Source organism: Leptonotus elevatus, chromosome 2 (genome assembly GCF_054856555.1).
Source record: "Leptonotus elevatus isolate MCC_2025b chromosome 2, RoL_Lele_1.0, whole genome shotgun sequence".
In the NCBI taxonomy this organism is placed as follows: Eukaryota; Metazoa; Chordata; class Actinopteri; order Syngnathiformes; family Syngnathidae; genus Leptonotus; species Leptonotus elevatus.
The window spans coordinates 25,255,983-25,279,298 of record NC_141240.1 but is presented as its reverse complement, the minus strand read 5'-3'; the positions used below and the strand labels follow the sequence as shown (position 1 = coordinate 25,279,298).

Genomic DNA, 23,316 nt, shown 5'->3' with positions numbered 1-23,316 from the left:
CTTGAATTCAGCTCTGTATTAATTTTAAAACAGCTTTGGTGGTTGCTGATCTCAATTCATCCATCCAATCTGTATAGTCTATTTTAAAATTTTCATATCCAGAAGTAGCGCGAGGTTCACTCTAAATCTGTGCAGCGGTGAGCAGGACAATGTGTTGGTGTTTTCACAGTTTCCGCAGCTTGGTGCACTCAAAAACAGGTGTATATACCCGCTTTGGGAGTGAACGCAGCTGATTTGATTCGCTGGAAGGGAATCGCTGCCAATCACAGCTGCCTGCTCCTCTCATTTTCTTTCAGATTGGCGTGTCAGAGACACAAAGTCCTTGACATAGCAGAACAAACTGATGTTTTCTGATTACTTGCTTACACATTGTCTCACTGTCATGATGTCACATTTATATTGCGGTTCACTTGTAATATAGTTGTCTACCACCTACACACTATGTGGTGAAAACAAACCAGACCAAGATTACTGATCCAAACTGTACGTAGATTAAATGGATTGCTATCTTGTCCAACAGCTACACACATTTTTGAAAGTAATCAATAATCTCACAAAAATGACCAGTCTAACACATTTTTTACAAAATTTAGTATGTTACACATTTTGGGGGCTTTCTATTGTAATGGGTCACAAAATACCCTACCTGCATCATCTCACTTTTCAGCACTCATTTATTTTCTTTGTTAAATTTGACAGTGAGTTGCACTTTCTTTCACTGCTGAAATGTACAAATAAATAATAAACACTATTTACATACTGCAGCTATCACCCAGTGGTGTAAACTCAAGACTGATCAGGATTTATGACAAACCAGTTAGCTCAAATGTACCACTTGGTGAAAAATAAATGGGTCACAGGTAAACAACTCGTTATAATGGGGTTTCTCAGTTTACGAGTGAATTCAAGTCTTCTGGCAGCAATGTATTGTAAGTCTGCAACCCAAATTTGTTGCAACTCACTAATCACAAAATTTTCTCTGAATAACACTTCTAGGCCATAAACATAAAATAATGAATTGAAAACAGCATAGTGTGGTAACTTCATGTGCCGCGCGGCGTAATGATGTACAGTATTCTTAAGCATGATAGCTCATTGTACGCTATTTGTGCCTCAAAATGTCAATTACAATAAATATTTGTATAAAAACAGACTAGACTTTGACAGGACCAACTGGTGTTGAAAATGGATGGATGTATAAAACAATCAAATGAAAAACAATAAATTGAGCATGACTTCTTGTAGCATCCCCTGTAATTATATATATTTAAAAAATAATCACAGGTGACATTAGCATGGATTTTGTCTTCAAGAACAGAAGCATTACAAACATTCTTGCAACAAGACAGATGCTTTGACATGAGCTTCCTCTGTCAGCCGTCAGCCATCGATCCGCACTTCAACCAAAACCTCCTTCTTCCTCCCCAGCATAATCTCTGCTTGTGTGTGCTCAGCCTCACAATGGATTACTCATTGGTTAACAGACGGGTAGACAGGCTTGGCTCAAATCAGACAGGTTCAAACAAATACCCACCTTTTCCTATATCACTGGCAGACAATGACAAGCGCCTTTTCTCCTATCTGTCACATTGTCAATCGACAGTCGTTGAAACCAACACTGAGTGGACTGTTTGACCTTTGAGGGCACTCCCGGAGGGTGTATGTCTATGTGTGAGTACATAAAGTAAAAGCAGGAAGTTGGGAAGCAAGTGACAGAGAAGACAACAACATGTCTAGAAGTGTAAGGCCAGGAAAACTTGATTGGCGGACGTTGAGCGGATGACAAGGGGACGGTGTTAACAAGCTCAATGGAAAGCTTGTCATCTTTCTGTCAGTTTAAAGGACGTCAGGATGTTCGTCACACCTGGTGAGGTACTCGGGTATGAGTTTGAGTTTCAGCCTCACCCGTAGGTTCTCATTCTCTGGTATGTCGGTCAACAATCAAGATTTGACCAGGTGGGGAGATTGTGGTTTTTGCTGCCTTTTGTGTCCGTTCTCCTTTTTCTTTTAGTTTAGTGTCGAGAAAAGGCGTGGCTTGTCTGATACCTTTAATTGGTTACAAGCTATGCTTTTGACTCAACCTGCCCAGACAAATTCCTTTATAAATGGGCATGTAATTACGAAATGTCCCTTCTTCTTTTAATCAGACTCACATACCACAAAAATGACTTCAGCTATCTTTTGTGTGCACGTGTCGGTCGATGAGAGCATTTATTCCACAAGTGTGCTTGTTATGTACATGTGAGGGCTTGTGCGGGGGTGCGTGCATGTGAAGGTTTTGTATGGAGTGTCACCAAGGGTGGAAAGCAGCTGGGGTTGCAGTGTAGGGAGTGTGCAGGATATGAAGCAGCAGTAAGGGCGGGATGAATCACAATATAGGCAGAATGAATGCACAATCCAGCTGCTATCTTCTGTGGCCTGGATTGCTACAAAGCCTCAGGAACTATTAGTTTTGAAAAATGTCAGCTAATAATTATAATAATATTTTTTCTATAGAAACATGTTGCAGCTCACACACAAAACCAATGATAAAAAAAAGTAATAAAACAATATAAATACAATAATAAAAATCTGCGTCGAACAACAAAAAGTAGAATCAACAGGTAAATAATAGTCAGATGATTAACGTGAATTTTTAGAAGAAGCTTAAAAGGACATACGCAATATCAAAATGTTGTCAAAATGACAGCCGCGTAAACAGCCTGATATTCCCGCCAGGCACCTCGTTGGAGATGTCACACAGAGACACGACCAGCTGTTTGTCCTTCCCACCAGACAGTTTTGATCAATTGTTTAAAAATAGTGGCATGTAGTGTAAACAACCCATTTCAAAGAAACCTATACTGTACTGTAATTGCATTCCGTTGCACGCCGACCTTCACCTGCCATTGACCTCGGATTGGTTAACGGTACCGTTTGAGATTTGTTTTTAATGTAATGTGGCTTACATTTTTCATTATTATTCAATTTCTTTAGGAAATCAGATCAGTCCGTTTTGTGTTGGACTAACTCATAACTACTAATGTGCGTCTAATAACAACGTGCGTTTGTGCCATCTAGGCTAGCTAGCTAACTAAAAAGCCTAGCCATAACCCATGTGTCGCGCTTGCTTGGCAAAAAGAGCCAGTGAAGAAAAGAGGGTCAATTTGAGCCCTTGTGTGACATTCAGCACAGAACCAGACTGTGATGAGTGTGAGATTTGCCTGTTAAATCCCCGTTTGTGGCGCTTCCCACAAGCAGCACTCAGAAGTAGATGAGTCACCGCTGCTGACCTTTCATATGTGGTTTCTGTATAAACGGGACTTCATTATTTTGTGGCTTGCTTGTTCTTGTGGCAGAAGGTCCTTTGTGCCATTGAGTACAAGGGAGCGCTTGGGGGCTTGAATGGAATTTGATTTCCTTTTATATTGTTCGACTATAGTCAGCAGCACAGGATTCAGCCTACGGATGGATCAGTTACTCTGCTGAGAGTTTTCGAAACAACAAGTGAAGTGTTTCCATGAGACTTTAGGCTCATTAGTGGTCAAGTTTCTCCCATGCAGCTGGAGTTAGGATCCGTGGTGTACATGTAACCTTTCATCTCATGAAAGTCATTACCTACAGTATATGTAGTCAAACACTGAATGTGCCTCTCCCCTGAAACTGCACTCACCTGTGCTTCATTTTATGGTTCATCCCTTCAGTTTGTGTTCTTGCTAAACCAATAATATGCACACATTTATCCGTACATGATCTTCTGGACAAAGGACCCCATTGTCTGAGCTGACATCTCAGGGGGAGCCAAGACTGCCACAAAGAGAACCTGCACTCACCCAACTTGGCAGAACCAGAGGCTGTGACATTTTACAGTGGAACATCGTGGGTGTTGGCCTCTTTGCTGTTGTTTATTACAAAACAGATGTGCCAACTATGGCCAAATAGAACCAGTAATACTGAGGTTTACTCCAAGGAAGTTAGCAAGCATGTGGAAACTTGAATAAGCACTCATGGGAAAACGCAACCCAGCTTCTTAGTGGCTTGTGTTTAACCTAACTTGTCATATTTGTTTGGGCGAGTCCAAGATTAAGCATTTCAAAGTCTTGGGTTCTTGCAGGTCAAGAGTTGATCATTTGAGGTTGAAAGGTCGTGTCTAAGTGAAACAGGCAGCTTTTTCATATTTTATACCAACATATTACACGGCTGTTAACAGGATGGTTGTAAAACTGTGATGATGTGTGATCTTAAGACTTATTCCACCGATCCCCAATTTTACGGAAGGAGCTCCTGCTGCCCATAATATTAACTAGTGGCATCCCCATTTAAGTACGTAATGGATGGACCCATTCATAAAAAAGTAAACAATATCAATCTGAGTAACGTCTTCCTGGCATCTAAATTGGGATTTCCTCTGGGATGCATTTATTGAAGACTAAACAATGTCCATAAGGCTGAAGGTGACATGCCTGAACAGAATGGAGCTCAACAGGAAATAAAATATTCACTGTGAACATACACAGGATGCTGTTTAACGAGGGCAGGAAAGTACCACTGACGCAGTTCGGGAGGTAGTATCCTATCAGTGCTTCTCAGGAAGGTACAAGCCACTCATCTGCATTTCTGGTCCTCTTCAAATCCCAGTGAGGGGAAATACAGTGCCGCCAAATTCCTTGTTTCTATTTTTGGGTTGTTTTTCATGATCTATTGAATTTATTCTACAGTGTTTCCCCTCCTTTAGTTTGCCAAGGCACATATTTTGTACATTTATTTTTATTTTCATTTTCATTTTGGACAGTTTACTTACATTAGGCCAAATAGAGACAATGATGAACCACACCCTTCCGATGGGGCTTCACCTTTCAGGATGGTCATCATTCCTCCACAGATCCATGGGATATATCTTTATCACCTTTTTTGATGTTTGGCCTCATTTGCTGATGGATAGACTACATTCACACACAATTGCTCACGTGATACCAAACCTCAAACACTAAAGACTGGCAGAAAGGAAGAAAATACTGGTAACACTAGACCATGTGGAATTCACTCAAAGATGACGGTGGCAACCATTCTGTATGTTTCCAAAACAGTATGGAGAAAGACGTTTCATAAAGAATTACGAGTAGGCTGTTTAAACAGTTCCAAGTTATGAGTTAAGTGGTGGCTCATTGCATGTTTCAGCCCCCTCCCTCCCCCAAAGGATGTGCTGCTAAAATTCCATTATATCACACCCTCAATGAGATGAACAAAATGTCATGAAGTTTTCCGTTGCTGTCATTTTTTACTTCTTTTTCCTGCACCTCCCATTGGGGATTCTGCCCGGCCTGAAACTGAGCTAAAGTGTACAGAAAAGGACTGGTGCCATTTTTTCCCCCCCAAAATGCGTCCACTTAGAGTAAAGAAGGTATGCGAAAATGGACGCAAACTGCAAAATCCCACATACAGATTGAGACGCTTGGACGTGCTGACACAAGACCGTGCGGTTGGAAACAGCTGGAAAAGTCTGTGGATTGATGTGCAATACAGTCCAAATGCAGACTGCCATTTGCATGTGCACGCGCTTCACACAAGCCAGTCAGCTGTGCGTAATGTATGCTATGTGATTTAATACACGACGAGATTGTGCGCACATGTGCGAAAAAAGAGGACATGCGAATACTTTTCCAAGGGAGAATATTCTGTGTATATCAAGCAGATTTACTGCCAAAACACCGGACGAGGATTCCCATGTGTGGTAATAACAGTCATTGACCGTGTACTGTAAATGCACACGTGAGAACATGTTCAGTTCGGCAGAAGAGGGTCGTAAACGAATTAATGCTGCATGTCTGCGTGCTATAGCAAGCAACATGATATTTCATTTGACTAATCTCAGTGTAATTGTAGTAACATCACATAAATCAATCTGGCAACAGATTTGATTATCACACTTGCCAGGGTTAACAGGGGAGATGCAGTTCGACGTAGGTCAAACAGCACTGGATTCAACCTGGGAAACTTCCCAATCCTTGATCTACTGTAATGGTAGTGTAGTGTTACGTTACAAGGTGAGTGTGTGTGTCAGAAAGGGTGTGTTCAGTCAGTGTCTTTACTGGAACAAAAGATGTATTTGAATCCAAAGTGTCAGTGTGGAATCCAGACCTTTGTTCAATCCCACTTGAATTCCAGCATCCTCCCCAGTCCATTTATCCCACCGGGCCTCCTACTGCTTTTGTTTCCACTTGGCTTCTGTCACACAACACACAAACACACACTGAGTATTTGTGCTGCCTTCTGTGTGTGCCAGAAGTTCCCTAATCTTCTTCCATGGCTGAAACACTTTTACCCCAAATGAGTCTCAGAGCTTAAAGGTAAATAAACACTTTTTAAACACTGGATGTATACACATGTCATCCTCCTCTGGGCTTCTGTTAATGTGTGGTGGTGATTTTGTCATCATCCACCACCACTCAAGCCTGTATTTTGCCATTTTGTTGTGTTTTGCCATGAGAGGGACGTCTGTGGGCGGAAAGTCTACGTTTACCCCTCCAGCCAATCACAGAGCGGGGGGCGTGTCGCTGAAGGCAGGCGCAATGTTGATGGGAAAAGTGGGGGTTGAGTCATGGGAGGAGTCAGTTTTGAATGGGTTGTTTACAAACACAAACGGACAAAACTAAAGACCTTTAAGATGCCAAAATAATAGAACAGGCATTTTCTTTTTCCAAAATAATTGAGAGAAAAATGGTTTATTTTGTGCCAATTGGTGACAACAAAGCAAACATTTGAAATTAGGTCTTAGGGTGGAAGTGGACACGGTTATTGTTTCTGTCGAAAAGTGCTGAAAATGGTCACCTAGCTAGGAAAACAGCACACACACGTGTTTTCAGTATAGGCGTGCTTGAGTACATCACAACAAAAACAATAACAGAGGAATATACCGGCGCTGTTGCGCTTACGTACATATCGTATTTCTTCAAGTAGTAGCCAAGCCAGAATACAACGTGTATAATGCAGATGCTCAAACTGCACATAAATAGTAAGCAATAATAAATAATGAAAATAGTAATTCTTTCTTAAAAAAATTAATGAAAGGGGACAGAAAGAAGTGAAACGTATATCTTCCCCTGATCAACACACACACACACACACACACACACACACACACACACACACACACACACACACACACACACACACACACACACACACACACACACACACACACACGCACGCACACACCCCCCCCCCCCCCCCCCACACACACACACATTATAATAAAACTAATCAACACATAATAAATTACTTTAAGCAGTCAAGATGATTTCAAGGTAACTTTTAAACAAAATGATTCAACAGCATGACCTTTTGCTATATATATATATAAATTTCCAATAATTGAGCTTTTAGCCAATGCATTTTTTAAAAATACAAATGGACTGAGATGATTTAGTTTTATAATCCAGGTTGTTCCACAAACTGACACCTTGAGTTGAAATAAATTGTTATTTTTGTTTTGTTCTGGATTTAGGTTTTGGAAAATATCTGTTACTCTTCATTTGTACACACTTTCCCTTTTTTTTTTATTTGATTTGCATGTTAATTGGTAAGATTTCATGATGGGCTTTATACAGACCCGCCGCCAGAGCCCAGGCTTAAGAGGGGCACATGAAATGCATGGGTGGGCCCAATTATTATGAATACCATACAGACAGTATTAACTTGCCCCATATATTTGGATAAATTCACATAGCACTGCTGTGCATCCATCCATTGAATGGCGCCCGTTAACAGTATTATCAAAGACAGCCTTTACAGTATATACACATACAGTAGCTGGCAACGCCGTCGTATGTTGACGTCACAGCCATATAAATGTGGCAAAGTGAATCTATTTGTAAAGATGTTTCTCCTTGGAGATGTATCATCAAGCCACATCTCATTGGGTTAATAAGGAACCATGACCTTTTAATTACATTATCCCATTCTAACTCAATCTTACTAATTATTTGCCAATTTAATAGCGAATATGATTGCCACATCCAATATGGCGGACGTGCTGACATATTGCTTTGAACAGTGTCTGCAGCAGAATTAAAAAGGAAAGCAAAATCCAACCTCATTTTAGATGCCCAAACGATATGTGGCTTCCGTGGTTTCTTTTTTCAAGTGGCTCTTTAGTTGCCGACGCGAATGTAGTTTGTAGTATGTCCCTCCTCACTTGCCTCTTGCGTGCCAGCAATCTCGGAAACCTGCAGCTTCACTTGTACAAAATGTACATGACTCCTGCACGCCAACATTGACATATTCGTCGCGTATAAGTCAGTGTAGGCCTACCTAACCTTATTTTCAGTAAGGCTGTGAGGACTGTTGCAGATAAGACCATCAATCAAACAAAACCACACCACTATACGTCACACAAACGTAATGTACCTCCTCCACCACACCACGAGACCTGTGTTGCGTTTACTGACACTCTGACATAAGAGTGCGAAATAGAATGAATGAAAAATAGAATAAAAAAGGAGAACCATTTTAGAGATCCATGCCTCAAATGGGGGGGGGGGGGATCATTTTGGTGGGCGGGCACGGACCCCTATGGCCCGCTCATGGCGATGGGTGTGGCTTTATACATTATTTTAAGGCGGTTAAACTCCATCAAATCATTAAAAGTTTTTAGTTGCATAAATATTGGATTAGTGCGGTCTCTGTATCCACATCCAAACACGACACAAATAGTACGTTTCTGTAAAAGAAAAATGGGTTCGGTATAGGTTTTGCAGGCACACCCCCACACTTCAATGCAATAGGTCTGGTATGGAACAATCAATGCATAATGTAACAATAACAAAGCATTCTTGTTCAATGTTTTTTTAACCTTGTGTAATACGGCTATGGTTTGGGATACTTTAGATTTGGCATGGTCTATATGCGCTTTCCATGTTAAATGTTCATCAATAATAATACCTACGTTCCTTACGTTCCATACCATTTAGTTGGTCTGGAAGTAGGTTAAACACGGTGATTTCTACTGGCCTGACTCAATTTTTCTGATGTAACGATTGACACACCTCTAATATAGCATATTTGTACCATATTAAATGTGTTTATTCTTTTTATGCCGCCATGGCACATGTCGCAGTTGTGTCACTTGAGAGCAAAAATTTGGAATTGTGTCACTTGAATCACACGGTGTAAATCCAGTCCAAGTGGGGCCACTGATGGGAAGAAAATAGACATCTATTTGAGAATGATGCGCCCGGTGACTAATTGGGGAACAGCATTTATTAGACTAGAGTCTAGCTGTGTCAAATTCAAAACCCAGACATATGCTAACGAAGGATCAAAGACAATTTTGGATAAGGCCTGAGTGGACAATCATTGATGTCATTAACTCGTGACAGCGTCATTCTCGCACTTCTGTTAATGGGGATAATACTGACAACATTTGTCTTCTGTATGTGCAACTTTTTTAAAACACAAATAAAAAGGTTGTCATGTAAGCATACCCTGACATTGACTGACACTGTCTAAAGGCTATTCAAAGAAAATTTCCCCAAAGAGGATCGTCCTAAATCAGCTGGTATTTTTCGGTGGTGTTTATAACCTCATATCTATTACTGTCAAAGTGGGAAGAAGATGTGCTGAAGTTAAAATGTATTTCTGTCCTTGCAGGAAGGGGGGGTCTTTCTCACATCCAAGATGTTAATGGTGAACATAAGCTTGTTTACTATTCCTGGTTTGAGAATCTTGACAGGGGAGGAGTGAGGAGAGAAGATGGATGAGGTACTGTAAGTCAAGTTGGATAGAAGACGCCTGAGGGTTCTTCCATGGCGTTCACTTCATAATAAAGTCTTAACTGTGAAAGGAAACAACCAAGTAAACCTATCGTATCTATTTCTGAAAATGTGTCTGCGAGCAGCCACTTTGCATTTTTGCCTCACTGCCACATAATAATGGGACTAATTAACATAACAACCATCCATGCCGATGACTGGTGCAAAAAGGAGATTTCACTTGCTGTGTATGTCAATCAAAGGGTAAAAACAAAACAAATCCAATAGTGATGAAGGACTGAAATCTCGTGCTTTTTTTCATTTTAACCAGCATGTGTTCTACCCATACTATCTTTGTGATCAACCTATTGGGTACCTCTGTTCAAGAGTGAAAGAACCACTTTGAAGCAGATAAGTCAAAAAGAGCTGCATTGAGAGTAAAGATTAACGTTAGCTAACAGTGATGTTACCAGCATAAGCATTAGCATTAGTTAAATTGTCAACATGGGGATGGGGCGAAACACCGCAACATGGATTACCTTGGCGATGAAACGCTGCCTTCCCAAGTGTTAATGTAGTTGAATCTTTATAGGCAGGCATTTAAAGTGTAAGAAATGTGGCACTTACTGTACTTGATTGCTCTGTGAAACGCGCGCGCGCGTGCGTTTCAATGAAGGGCATGCGAGACAAAATGCTTTCATAATAAAAGTTAACTGTAGCAAATTTTGTGATGACCAACCAATTAAAGGATGCAAAAAAATGCTTACATCATGTAGTAGACTGGCCCTGTGATGCAAGATGAAATCTGTGTGGCAATAAAAAATATATATTAAAAAAATGCCTACCTGTCCCTGAGGGTTCACCACTGGTAAAAAATTAAGGGGCAAACAGTTTTACGGGGTTGCTAGTTTTATTTTGAAATGCTTACATTACCGGAAACACTTTACTTTATTGCAGTGACTTCGACAATGGTGCCTCGGGCGCATTTGCATAGCCGAGGACAGTCAGGCTACTCGGAGTGAGAACTTGGCGTCTCACTTCAGTTAGGATTTGCGCAGCGTCCACATTGTTGAATTTGTACAAATTAAAAGAAAATATCACACGGGAAGGAAAGAAATACTAAATTATGCTCTGAAGAGGATTTCCGTTTTCAAACTTGGGAGTTCGTCTCTCCTGGCTGATTTTTGGTGGATTTACAGTCATCTTGAAACGCCGCAGCAACACATTAGTCAATGTGTTAATTTCATATAATTGGGTGGGTGGACAGTACCTTTGCTGTTGCAGTCATGGAAAGCAACTTGCTGCTGACATGGTTGCTCATGTGTTTGCTCCCGAGAACTTTGAATACACAGGCTGCTGCACCTGAGGGAGGTGAGTCAAATTAAAAATCAATTTCAAAAAATTTATTTGTTCTCAGTCGGAAGTCCAAGACAATATAAGATGCTCATAATAGTAATCTAGCAAATAGGACCCTGCAATAGTGACAATTAAGTAAACAACAGATGGCCGTTTTGATATCACGTGAAAGATGTGAACCTAACATAATTTTTTCATTTGCAATTTTCTACTATAATGATAACGATACTGATGTATACAGTATATTGTATATATACTGCATATGTAAAGATAGACTATGTATAAATGTATGTTTATATACATACACATAAATAACCCTCAGTACAGTACAGTAATAGAAATTATAGAAAAAATAGAAAGAATAATAATAATAACAATGTAGTTCTATTCGGTTGTCAAGTAAATAATATTAAAAGTCAAGTTTACTTTCTTGAGTGTATATTCTATTTGTTATTTATATCAGGGCCTTTACTATTAAATATTTTTTAGAATCAACTAATGTTCCGTCCATTAATCCAATGGTCAGAAACTTTATTCTGCAGTAAAGTGTATTACAAACTATCCCCCCCTCTGATTACGGTTGCTGAACCAATATTGTTGTTTATTTGGTATTGTTTAATGATTCAAAAAACAAACTAAACAATAAGCAATATCACATGACACGGATTGATATTGTACTCGCCATTTTTTTAAACTGATTCAGTTACCGGACAATTATTTGATTATTAAAATAGTTACTGATTAATTTGATTACATTTATTGTCAATTGATCGATTAATTTTGACAACTCTAGTTTACTTGGTTATGATACAACACTAAAATGCCATCAACATATGATCATAATAGTGTCAAGATGTCATTCTGTCTTTCTGTCTGCCTGCTGTATATTCCAACACAAATAGACGGTTCCTTCAAAAACAAAAACTTCAAGCATCCAGGAGACTAAAGTCAGTGGTATTACTGCTGAGTGTGTCATTGAGAGTTAATATAGTACTTGTGAGTGAGATGCTGCCACTGTGCTATGTCCATGAATAGGGGATGATCGCAACCAACCCCCACAGAGGTCAGAAAAAAAGAAAGTTGTGCACCTGTTAATATGTGCATGTCAACAACCTCAAACATACAGAAATAAAGCAAATTTGCTCGATTGCAAGTGAATTTTGACAACAATGACTTTGCGTGAAATTAGAATGCAGCAGATTGTTTTCTGGAGTACCTTATAGCCATCTGGACTTCACTGTAAAAATTAATTCCATATGTTCTGCAGATTGCGAAACCATGGGTTGGGGTGGTGGCCATGGGAGGCCTCATTATTCAATCATCATGTCAGTCAAAGTCCTTGGAGTGCATCAATATATCTGCGATGAATTTCTAATGGGCCCAGCAGTACTCTTTTAAATTCTTAATACTTAACCTTACCAAGACGTTTAGGACAACTCTTTTTTTTTTCAACAGTCCAAAAAGGCATGCTTGGTTGAGTTTGGTGTGGAACAAACTGACAACCCATGACCTTTAAACCCATCAAACACTTTAGGAATGAACTGGAACAGAGAGGCAGCAGGCCTTCTCTGAGACTGACTCCATACTGTCCTCCAGTTTCACTTCCTCTATAGGTTAACTGCCAGGCATGATGTCACTGTATATTGTTTTTACAGATGTTTCAGATAACAGCATACCTGCACAAAGGTACAGGTGGTGGGTAGGGGCCAGTTGTTGTGATATTGAGAACCCCTTCACACTCCAAAGTCCAAACAATGAGCCTTATTGTAAATAATTCTCCGTGCTGATGGAAAGACAAGCGGCAAGCATGCAGCATGCAGCATGGTATGTGTGTTTGTGTGTGTTAGAATCGTGTATGACTGGACGCCTCACTGCACACAGTAAACCTTTCAACTTTACAATACGTCACGACATTCAGGTGTGAAAAAGGTTTTAATTATAATTAGGATCATTCTGAAGCAACATTCTGGGTGCTTTCTGAATGCGTATCTGACACTTGCACGTTTTGTCTACTTTCACTAATGGTCTGAAAATCGGACACTTCATATTGCTTTTTTTTTCTCTCTGTCTATTGCTGTCAATTTTTGTGTGGCGGGCATGACCATCCAAACATTCCTTCCCGTCTCTCACATGGAACTACCCGCAGACCGCCCCTCTTCTTTTTTTTACTGCCTTCTCTGTTCCCTTGCCCGACCTCCTTTCTTCACTCACTCGACACCCTGCAGCCAAATATTCCTAATTTGGTACCCACCACCTGCATATGACCTAATTTAGCCTTTTAACCCTTTTAAACATTGGCATTTGAGTACGTTGCCTCAACCGATTATGAGGTACAGTAAATGTACAGTCAAGTAATTGTATAGTTGTTATTCAACATTTTTTTTTTTAAATATGCAGAAATTTGCCCAAAAATATCTTTACAGTGGCCTTTTTATTTTGCCATTTGTGACTCAAATATCTTCTAATTAGCAGATTAACACCTTAGCTCTTCACAATGGGTACTCTTGCAAGTCACTGGCCAGTAGTTTTCAGACTGGATTCAGGTGCGAATTTCCCACCCTCTGTTTGCGGATGTGACGTCCTGTGCGCATTGTGTATGCGAGAAGGGAGTGTGCAGTTTCATTTTTTGGCCACACGTGGCAGTAGCGATTCAAAATGATCTGAATTACAGACAGTATTATATTAGGTGGAATAATGCTATCTGGAGGTGTTGCCATATAGTGGTAGTCTGTGTGGATGCAGTTCAAATGTTCTAAATGGTCAATCTATCCGTTTGTTATTTTACTCATTCCTAAACATTTTGTTTTGCACACACAAGGAAACAATAGCAACCCTAGAAACTATGCAAGTCCATGAAAGGGGAAGTTAAGTCAAACATTATCTTTACAATAATATGTTCTATGTGGCCCCACTAGTGTAAACATAACATTCTGCTTAATATTGCATTTGTGGTATATGAATTCAGCAGCAAAATCTGCCCGTTTTCATCCATCTCATGAGGGCCATTTTACCACCTGCTGTTGACTGAAAATGACATCACAGTGTCTCAGGGCTCAGGAAACAACCAATCACAGCTCAGCTTGCGAACACCACATGACCAAACTCGGAAACATGATTGGTCGTTAACTGAGCCATGTGCAACTGTGATCTCATTTTCAGTTGACAGCAAGTGGCAAAATGGCCGCCCCTTGAAATGGATGAATATGGGTGGCTTTTGCTGCATAATTCATATTCCACAAACGCAATATTAATCAGAATAACTATGCCGACCTATGGTTGCAACCTGCATAGCTGCTCAGCCATGTACGTTTATCATTAAAAAAAAAACATGACTTCACTCTATTAAGCATTATTTTGGTCAATACAATACCCATATCAAAGCAGGCGTTCAGAGCATAGGCAGTTCCCTTGCCATTTAAAATGCTATTTAGAAAATAACAGTTATTAATACATTAGTTTAATAATTTAGTCAAATATCCATCCGTAAACCAAGCAAAGTATTTTTAATCATCTTCAGATTTCATAAGTTGCTCTTTAGGTGATTATCTAAAATTCTGTCTAAATTGCTTCATTTGTTTTTATTTATGTTAACAAAGACAAACATAAGAAACATGCTCAGCCAAAACTACCCTGAAAAACTGAGAGGCGACTCCTACTGCTTAGCTTGGGAGTGTTTTTTAAACACGCCACCTCTAGTGCTATCACATTGACCGTTTCAATTTGGCGTTCCTCTGTTTGCTGTGCTTTTGTTTCATCGTGTCTGTAATTGCATGCTTTCATGCTTTAATAGTTTTGGAAACATTTTCGGGGGGGGGGGGGGGGGTTGCGATGACGGATAATGTTTTCAAGAGAGTGTACGATTTGAGGCATGAAAGGCAACCTCGAGAAAACTGTGAAACTGTTGAGAATGAGAGTGTAGATTAACATCAAAACATGCAACTACCTGTTTGAAGAGTAATTCTAAGGAGTGAGATATGCATTAGTGGGGGAGTTCAGAGAAAGGTTTAGAGATCCAGATGGGTGCAATTTTGAAGTGTTAAATTATAGGAACAGATACCGGTAGTAGTGTGAAAAAGAAAAGGCATGTGCTATCACAGTTTTCCATGTGCACATATATATATATATATATATATATATATATATATATATATATATATATTGTTTTTAAAATAAAATAATTGTTTTGAATTGTACAAAGATATAGATTAAGATTCAGAACAATTAATTTATCCCAGTGGGGCAATTAACTCATTCACTGCCATTGACGGCTATAGACGTCAAAAATTCATTTTAACAATTTCTATTAGTTTAACATTTTTTTCCACTTTTGAATATGAAAACCTAGGAAATGTTTTTTTAATTTGAAACATAAAATGTGTGATTAATCGCTTGTTAACAAGTGAAGTCGTGATTAATTACAATTAAAAATTGTAATCGCCTGGCGGGCTTAATAAAATAAAATAAATAAGGATAAGGGCCGTTTAATCGTAATTAATCGCATGATAATTTTATATCTGTTATAAATGTACAATAAAAAAATCGTAGGTTTTCATTAAAAAATTAAATGAAATTAAAAAAATGTTAAACTAATAGAAATAGTTCACATTAAGTTTTGACGTCTATAGTCGTCAATGGCAGTGAATGAGTTCATGTAAAAAAGAGCGGCACAGTTATTGATGCAAGTTTACAACAACTATCAATTGACATTAGCCAGTTTTTCTTCTGATTTTTCTACATAATGGGTCAAATTCAAAATGAAAAAAATAACGACATCACATCCATCTCTAACACACCTGACAAAGAAATGTGTGACTTTTAACGTTTTGCCAACCTCTGTCGTGTTTTTCTCTACAGTTCTTAACTGCTGCGAGGGGGACGTCCTTTTCCTATTGGATTCCTCTGGTAGCGTGTCGTCCTATGAGCACTCCCGCATGCTTGACTTCCTGTCTGAGCTCCTCCTACCATTTTCCTTGGGGGAAGATCAGGTGAGGATTGGACTTCTACAGGTGGGCACCCAACCACGCCTTGAGTTTGGCTTTGATGCCTTCCGCACTCAAAGTGGCCTGCAGGGGGCGGTTAGGGCTACCAAACCCCTCAGGGGGGATACCAACACGGTAGAGGCACTGAAGATCGCAAAGGATGGAGTGCTGCGACCAGGACCCGGGGACAGGGCTCGTCCGGGACTGCCTAGGGTGCTGGTGTGGCTGACGGATGGGGTGAAACCAGGTGATGTGATTGGCCCAATGGCTGAGCTGAAGGAGGAGGGTGTGGCGGTGCTGGTGGTCTCCACCGGCCATGGTAATTATCAAGTATTGAGGCAAGTTGTGTCGCCACCTGCTGAGAACCACCTGTACTTTGTGGACATTGATGACATGAGCATCATCTTAGAGGATCTGCGCGATGCCATCATCGGTGAGTTTGACGGAGCTGTCTGACATCTATTTCATAAATGATCACGAAGAAGGAAATTAGTGGTCAAAACAATAGCTTGCGTACCATGGCATATCATAGCAGTCCTCAGATCTCCTTGATTTCATTTATTTCCTATATATACTTGCTCTGTGCTGCAAAGCCACCAACACTATACCGAGTCATCAGCAGGCCTCACTAGTGCAAGGTCATTGCTCTTGGATGGACATGAACATTTTCCTCCAAACCGCAGTGCCCACTTGGAACCACCATACTCATATCACAAGTTGCATTTCGAGTTGCTGTACTTCACCCAAGTTCCGCGCATGCTGCTGCAGACATGGACACTGGATGGCAATCCCGAGTATGGCTGAGCGCATGTGTAATGAGATAGCATGATCTATTCGGGGATTAATGAGTTGTTACATCCCACGACGCTTTGACAGACAAGACACATACAGATGCATATATTCTTTCCTATATATAGACTGAAGAAACTGTCCAGTTCTCTGCTGCCAGATTAGGTAGCTGCCATGACACCCCCCAGGGACTCTGCAACAGTTTTACATTCATACTGCAGCTCAAAGCCATGATGCACGGCACTGCATGAATGAATACATCATGTGTGCATAACAAAGACCAAAATATAATCTCCCATATCCAGATAACAACACCGCTGTATTATTATTTTCTACAGGGCCTGGCTAGGTTGACTATATCAAGGTCTTATTGCAGGGGTTATGAATGTATTGAGAAACCCAAGCTGGTCTGCACTTTGGTTTCCGTCTCAAACTGAGACATTTTTAGCTCTCTGTCTTGCTCCATCGTCTTTCATAAATGGTAGTGTGTTCTATAATGCTGAGCGATACGTTTTGTATGTGGATTTTTGCATTAGGGGCAAGTACAGAATGAACTGCATAATGAATGGCAATACAGTAAATGCACTCATTATACGTATAGGTATATTGTGTATATTAATCAATTAATTAATATATTAATAATAATAATAATAATAATAATAATTATTATTAATATTATTATTATTATTAGTGTTGTTTCGTTCCTATTGGCCCTTAAATGCTCTGAACTAATGGCAGGGCAGCTTTTTCATGTTGAAATTAAAAAACCTAGATATCAGTACGGTACCGGTATCGGCCAATACCGCAAAACTGAACGGTATCGGGGGCCCAAAAATTTTATCATTATTGTTATTATTATTATTATTATTATTATTATTATTTGTTGCCGTACAACAACAACAAGTGGCAGTAAAAAAAATACTTGATCAGAAGAAAAATACCAGGTATTCAATTGAATGAATGTACTGCAGTGCCTGCTAGCTAGGTACATTTTTATTTTATACATGCTTTACAATTAAACACTATAGTGTAGTACATTAATGTTGAAAAAGTGTCAAATTAAAATTTTGGTATGTATGCTACTTCTGATTTTTTTTTGTTTTTTGTTTTTTACACTTTAATTCCATATTTTTCCATTGCATCTTCCACAGAGATAATCCGCGCCGAGCGTATCACTGTCCGTGACGTGTCCTCCAATGCAGCCACGCTCCAGTGGCGACCTGTTCTTTCCGGTTTGGCGGGCCACTACGAGATCCGCTTCGGTCCACATCCATCTGGCGGAACAGGAAGTGGAGGAAGCGGGCCTGGGACCAGTCCGAGCACCGGTGGTAGTCAATACCAGAGACTGGTCCAGTCATCAGATTCCAACACTGTCAGGCTAACAGGCCTGAAGCCTGAGACCACCTATACTGCCACTTTGACACCAGAGTCCAATGAACAAGCTTTTAACATGCTGTCGGTCACCTTCAAGACACAATCAGGTTGGAATTTAAATCCTGTCAACTTTGAGGCATGGCCTCTTGCTGTAAACATAATCTTGATTGATGGTTATCTTTCCTTGTATTTTCTTTGATGTCCCACCAGAGGTACAGAGCCCAGCTACGGTCACAGTCTCAGAGTCGGGGCCGACCAGTGTTCGAGTGAGCTGGGGTCCTCTCCAACCGGAGGCTGTCACAAGTTATTACATAGAATACTCTGCCCTGCCCACTGGAAAGCTGCATGCTGTCACAGTGGATAAACGACACAACTCCACGCTCCTCAAGAACCTCCAACCAGGTAGCACATACTTGGTCACTGTCAGCGCCCGGCATTCATCGGGCAAGGAGAAGGCAATGTCGGTCAAAGTCTGCACGCAGGAAGGTGAGCTATATGAACAACTCAACACTATCAAAAGCACCGACCTACATTTACAACTTAAATTCTTTGAAATTGTAGTAAATAGTTCACCAAAATAAAATTCTGTTCATTTTGTAGAATTTTTCTTGACTTCCCTGCTTCCAGTATGTGTATATGGACATTACTTTTTCTTTTTCTTTTTCTTTTTTATGTGTGTGTGTGTGATATGGAAGGAAAAGTATCATTTTAGATCCAGATTACGATGTACTGGTATGTAGTATTTTTCCCCTTAAAATTACATGACATTAATGGTAATTTTATTTTATCCTTTATCCATTTAAAAAATAAAAAATGCATTGAGTTTGATTATACAAAACGCTGTGCAAATGCAATTATTTTGGCATTAAAAGGTGGATTACTGTAAATCAGGCCAAAACCTCACATTTTTTTCAAAAATCTGTATTATTGGCCAGTTCACGCGTGTGGTATCATTTAAAGAAAAATATTGACCAATATAAAGTGTTGAGAACGACTTGCTCTCTTTGACGATACAATGTTAATGGTTGGTTGAACAAACATGCTGCTTTTGGTGTCTCCTGAAAGAATAAAATGAAAAAAAAAAGATGAATACAAATAAAATAAAACACAAATTCCAGTGACCAAATAAATATCATTGAAAATAATTGGTAGTATAGGCCTAATCACTTTTCAAGAAATGCAGTGAAGTTAAAAACATTCAAATAAAAAGTGCTTCAGGTAACATTCAAGAATGCCTACTATTTATTTTGGTATTAAAAGGTGGATTACTGTAAATCAGGTACATTCCTAATGAAGATTTAAATAATGAATGCACAGCCTGCCATGGTTAACTTTTCCCTGTGAATCTTAACTCTTTAGGCACGTTGTACCACGCTTGACAGAGAATCCGGTTCGCTTGACTTGTGTGAGTGCTCCAATCTGTGCTGACGGGCAATACACTTCCTTTTCAAGGGCGCACAACCAGGGCGTGTTGTATAATCATTACTTTCATTCAAACCAGTAATTTATGAAAACTGCCACCTTGCACAATAGAAATGAGCAGAATAACTCAAAAGTACTACTTAAAGTCCGTAAAGTGGCAGTTGACATGGAAATACGCAGATGAGTGTACCGTAGTTCAATTTTCTTTTCTTTTTTCTCTTCTAGATGGGCAAAAAAAATCAAAAGTCTATTTGAGGGGAGGCATTTGTTTGTTTAACTGGACAACACAGTCGACAAATAGAACGGAGGCCACTCATTTAGGATAATATTCATGTATCCCTCCTAAACTCTGGTGTGTTTTGCAGTGACTCCAGCACTGGCTGACCTGCAGTTGACGACAGTGGACAGCCACTCCGTGCAAGTGGACTGGAAAGGCAGCTTTGATGGTTTGAAGGGCTACTGGCTCACCTGGGAAGGACAACAAAGAGTGGACCAACGTTCTTCTTTCTACTTGCCGCCCAACTCTCTGTCTACTCGACTCAACAACCTCCCCCCTTCTGCAAGGGTGTGCGTGTCACCCATTTATCAGACAGCACGAGGAGAGGGACTGTGTTGCAGTGCAAAATTTGCCTCAGGTGAGCAACATGCTCTGTACATTTAGTGGTCTCAATCTAAACAATATACAGTGAACCGCCATTTATTTTGGGTTGTGGGTTTGCTACAGCTCTATTTTCTCCGCCTTTTTTTGTTTGTACGTGTGTCCAATACTAATCTTGTTGTTGACGTTGCTGTCGAGTGTAATCCCACTTTTGGCCAGTCAGTGGCAGCACATTATTTTTTAACACTGTAAAGTTGAAAGAAGAAGAGAACAGGAAGCTCAGTATTTTAAGATCTGCCATCTTTTGCCATCTGGTGTTTTATGCCTTCAGAAAGCATCAGCTCTACGTTCATTTTATAATATACATCTTTGGGCATGATTATGTTGGGAGATCATAAATTTGTTAATTTGGAGGGGGGGATACAGTACATGTCTCACATTCTCACCCTGCTGTTTTTGGAGTTATTACCTTTACTTAACTTCCCTGATGTCAACTTTCCCAGTTGTGTGGGTGAGTACTTTCCCCCATAAATTCTGCCTAGTAACAAACGGCCATCCAAACATCACTAAAGAAGAGAATCAGCGTAATTTTATGCATCATCCATCCTAGCTTGGTAACATGTTGTTTCAGTTTTTTGTGTGGGGTTTTTTAAAGTTGTTGCAATGAAGCACATAAATATTTGCGGCTGTACTCTTTAGTACATTGCTGTTGGAAGAGATTCCCCCCCCCCCCTTTGGAGACATAGTGCATGGCATATTTAGGGGTCACATCAATGAAAAAATTGCACACACCTGTCACCAGGCAGACTATTCTTTTTGTATACCTAAATACCTCATTTCGATGTAGTGCCTAAAATATTTTTTTAATTATTATTATTGTTGTTAATTAATTGTTGTTTATTTTAGTCTACCTACAAGTGATACACATCACTGTGTGTATACACACCAATCAATGCATTTCAGTGCTATCAGTCTCACAATGGAAGGGTTTATCCAATCTGACTTTTGACCCTGATGTCACATTGGCAAATTTCGGATTCAAATCGAATTCTTATCTACAATATGATGAAGATGTGATTTGGATTTGAAAATATCTAATTTGCCCGTACACTGCAATGGTGCATAAGGACAAATTAGGCATGTGAGCCATGTTTTGAAAAGGCAGCCAAAGTCCGACTCACACATATTGAGCTAATCTCAAAACTGAAGTAGGTCATAAAGCAAGTTTATTACTAGACTAAATAAGCAATTCTGCACCAAAGTTTATCAACAAATACAGTATATTTTGATTTATTGAAAAAGTTAATGGCTTTCTTTTGCTAGTTTAGCAGCATCCTTTAGATCTGGTGCTGCACTACGCCCTTATGCAAACCTTCCTTTTTATTGTATTACTATATTGGCTCATTGTGTTGTTCTCCTTCTGCCCTTCTAGACGCATCAACGTACGGCTACCGATCATAGCGCTGTTAACAGTTACTGCACCTAACCAACAATGGAGGCAAGAAGAAAAATGTTGACTCTTCATTCATTATTCTTTCCCATGACTCTCCTCGCTCTGTGGATATCATCCAGGAATGATGTGTAGCTTGGCGCACTGAGCACTCGTGTGGAAACCATGGACACTAAGGAGTGGTCTGGTACAATGTGGAGCATGCTATCTGCCAAAATTTGGAACACAAAAGAACTATTTGTGTTTGCCCGGTTTAAATATTTATACTCTGTTTAACATTTGAACTGCCCCTATCATCTTAAATATTAGAACAATATCTCCATTCAAAGATAAACGTTTATTTTATATCATCCTAGTTTTTTTCATGCAAAATTGTGTGCATATCTCTTCTGTTAGAGGTCCATTGCAGTCTGTTCAAATGTGTTCTAAATAAATAAATGTATCTCAGGTCTTTTTTTTTAAAGGCCATCCTAGGAATACATACAGTATAGGGTGACTTCATGTGGTTTGTTTTGGAGAATGTTTTGCCCCATCGGAGGGTCTCATGCCAGAAACAGTTGGTTTTATTTTATTTTATTATTATTTTTTATGCACCACAAGACAAAAGTTAACAGTAGTTTGTGATCAAACAAATATTAAAGAAATATTGAGATTCCATTATTCATATTTATTCACCCCAGATAAATGGGATTGTAATTGCTATTTTTAATAGTGTATCACTAAGGCGTTTTTTTTCCTTTTCATTTCAAGGCTGTTACTGAGTTATTCTTTGCTGCCCTCTACTGTCAGCCTCCACGCCAGTTTACTTTCAATATAGAAAAGCTGGATTTCCTCAAATAAAAAAAGTTTCCTTTTTTGTTGTTTGCTCTACTTTGTAACATCAGTTTGCAATAAAGTCATTTAATGTTTTTTTCTTCATTTACCCAGCTACATTTATATTTATCCTTTGTCTTTTTATCTCACAATGGAAATGGACAGATTGTTACATTCATGTTTTCCCCCCCCTCAAGTCTGTTACTGTAACACAAGTTTCAATGGCAATTATATGAATGTGTGCGGATTACAGACTAATTTGATATTAAAGTTGCAATATGGAAGATTTTTCCCTAAAATAACTTTACAATAAGATTTTTATTTGACCATTTATGAGTGAAATACATTCTAATTAGTAGATTAACACCTTAGCTGTTCACAATGGGTACTCCTGCAAGCCTCTGGCTAATAGTTTTCAGACTGGATTCGGGTTAAAAAAATTCCCGCGCCCTGTCTGCGGATGTGACGTAATGTGCGTGGTGTATATGTGAAGAACGGTATGTGCAGTTTAATTTTTCGTCAGCAGGTAGCAGTAGCGATTCCAAATGGAACATTCTACGTTCAGTGGCTTTAAATGAAATAAACCTTGGCAGTTTTTTTTAATCTCACGTTAAACGTTGAGTTTGAGTTTGAGTTTTTAAATAAAAAGGCTGTGCAGTTTTTGTCCTCCACTCACGTTTCCCTGGTTTTCTCAGAAAGAGGAGTAAGTGGTTGTGTTGGGTGTTTGTATAATGCATGGGTGGACAAAAAAAAAAAAATCCTCGTGGGCTTCATTTGATTTTAGACAAATGGCTCAGTTCATTTATT

General features: G+C 39.5%; 1 protein-coding gene across 1 annotated transcript; it reads left to right on the top strand.

Annotated features, from left to right (window-relative positions):
* Positions 1-10,707: 10,707 nt before the first annotated feature.
* vwa1 (von Willebrand factor A domain containing 1) lies at positions 10,708-22,626 on the top strand. Its single transcript, XM_086066853.1, has 6 exons — positions 10,708-11,099; positions 15,939-16,496; positions 18,004-18,333; positions 18,437-18,712; positions 20,014-20,283; positions 21,679-22,626. Exons 1-6 carry the CDS (start codon positions 11,015-11,017, stop codon positions 21,705-21,707), a joined length of 1,548 nt encoding a protein of 515 aa, XP_085922979.1. The 5' UTR covers positions 10,708-11,014; the 3' UTR covers positions 21,708-22,626.
* The last annotated feature ends 690 nt before the right edge of the window (positions 22,627-23,316 follow it).

Bases quoted from the DNA above. Each gene is read 5' to 3' on its own strand.
- vwa1 (XM_086066853.1), top strand. From the start codon at position 11,015: ATGGAAAGCAACTTGCTGCTGACATGGTTGCTCATGTGTTTGCTCCCG. The intron at 11,100-15,938 runs GTGAGTCAAATT...TTTTCTCTACAG, and splicing joins GGCTGCTGCACCTGAGGGAG to TTCTTAACTGCTGCGAGGGG. The intron at 20,284-21,678 runs GTGAGCAACATG...CTGCCCTTCTAG, and splicing joins CAGTGCAAAATTTGCCTCAG to ACGCATCAACGTACGGCTAC.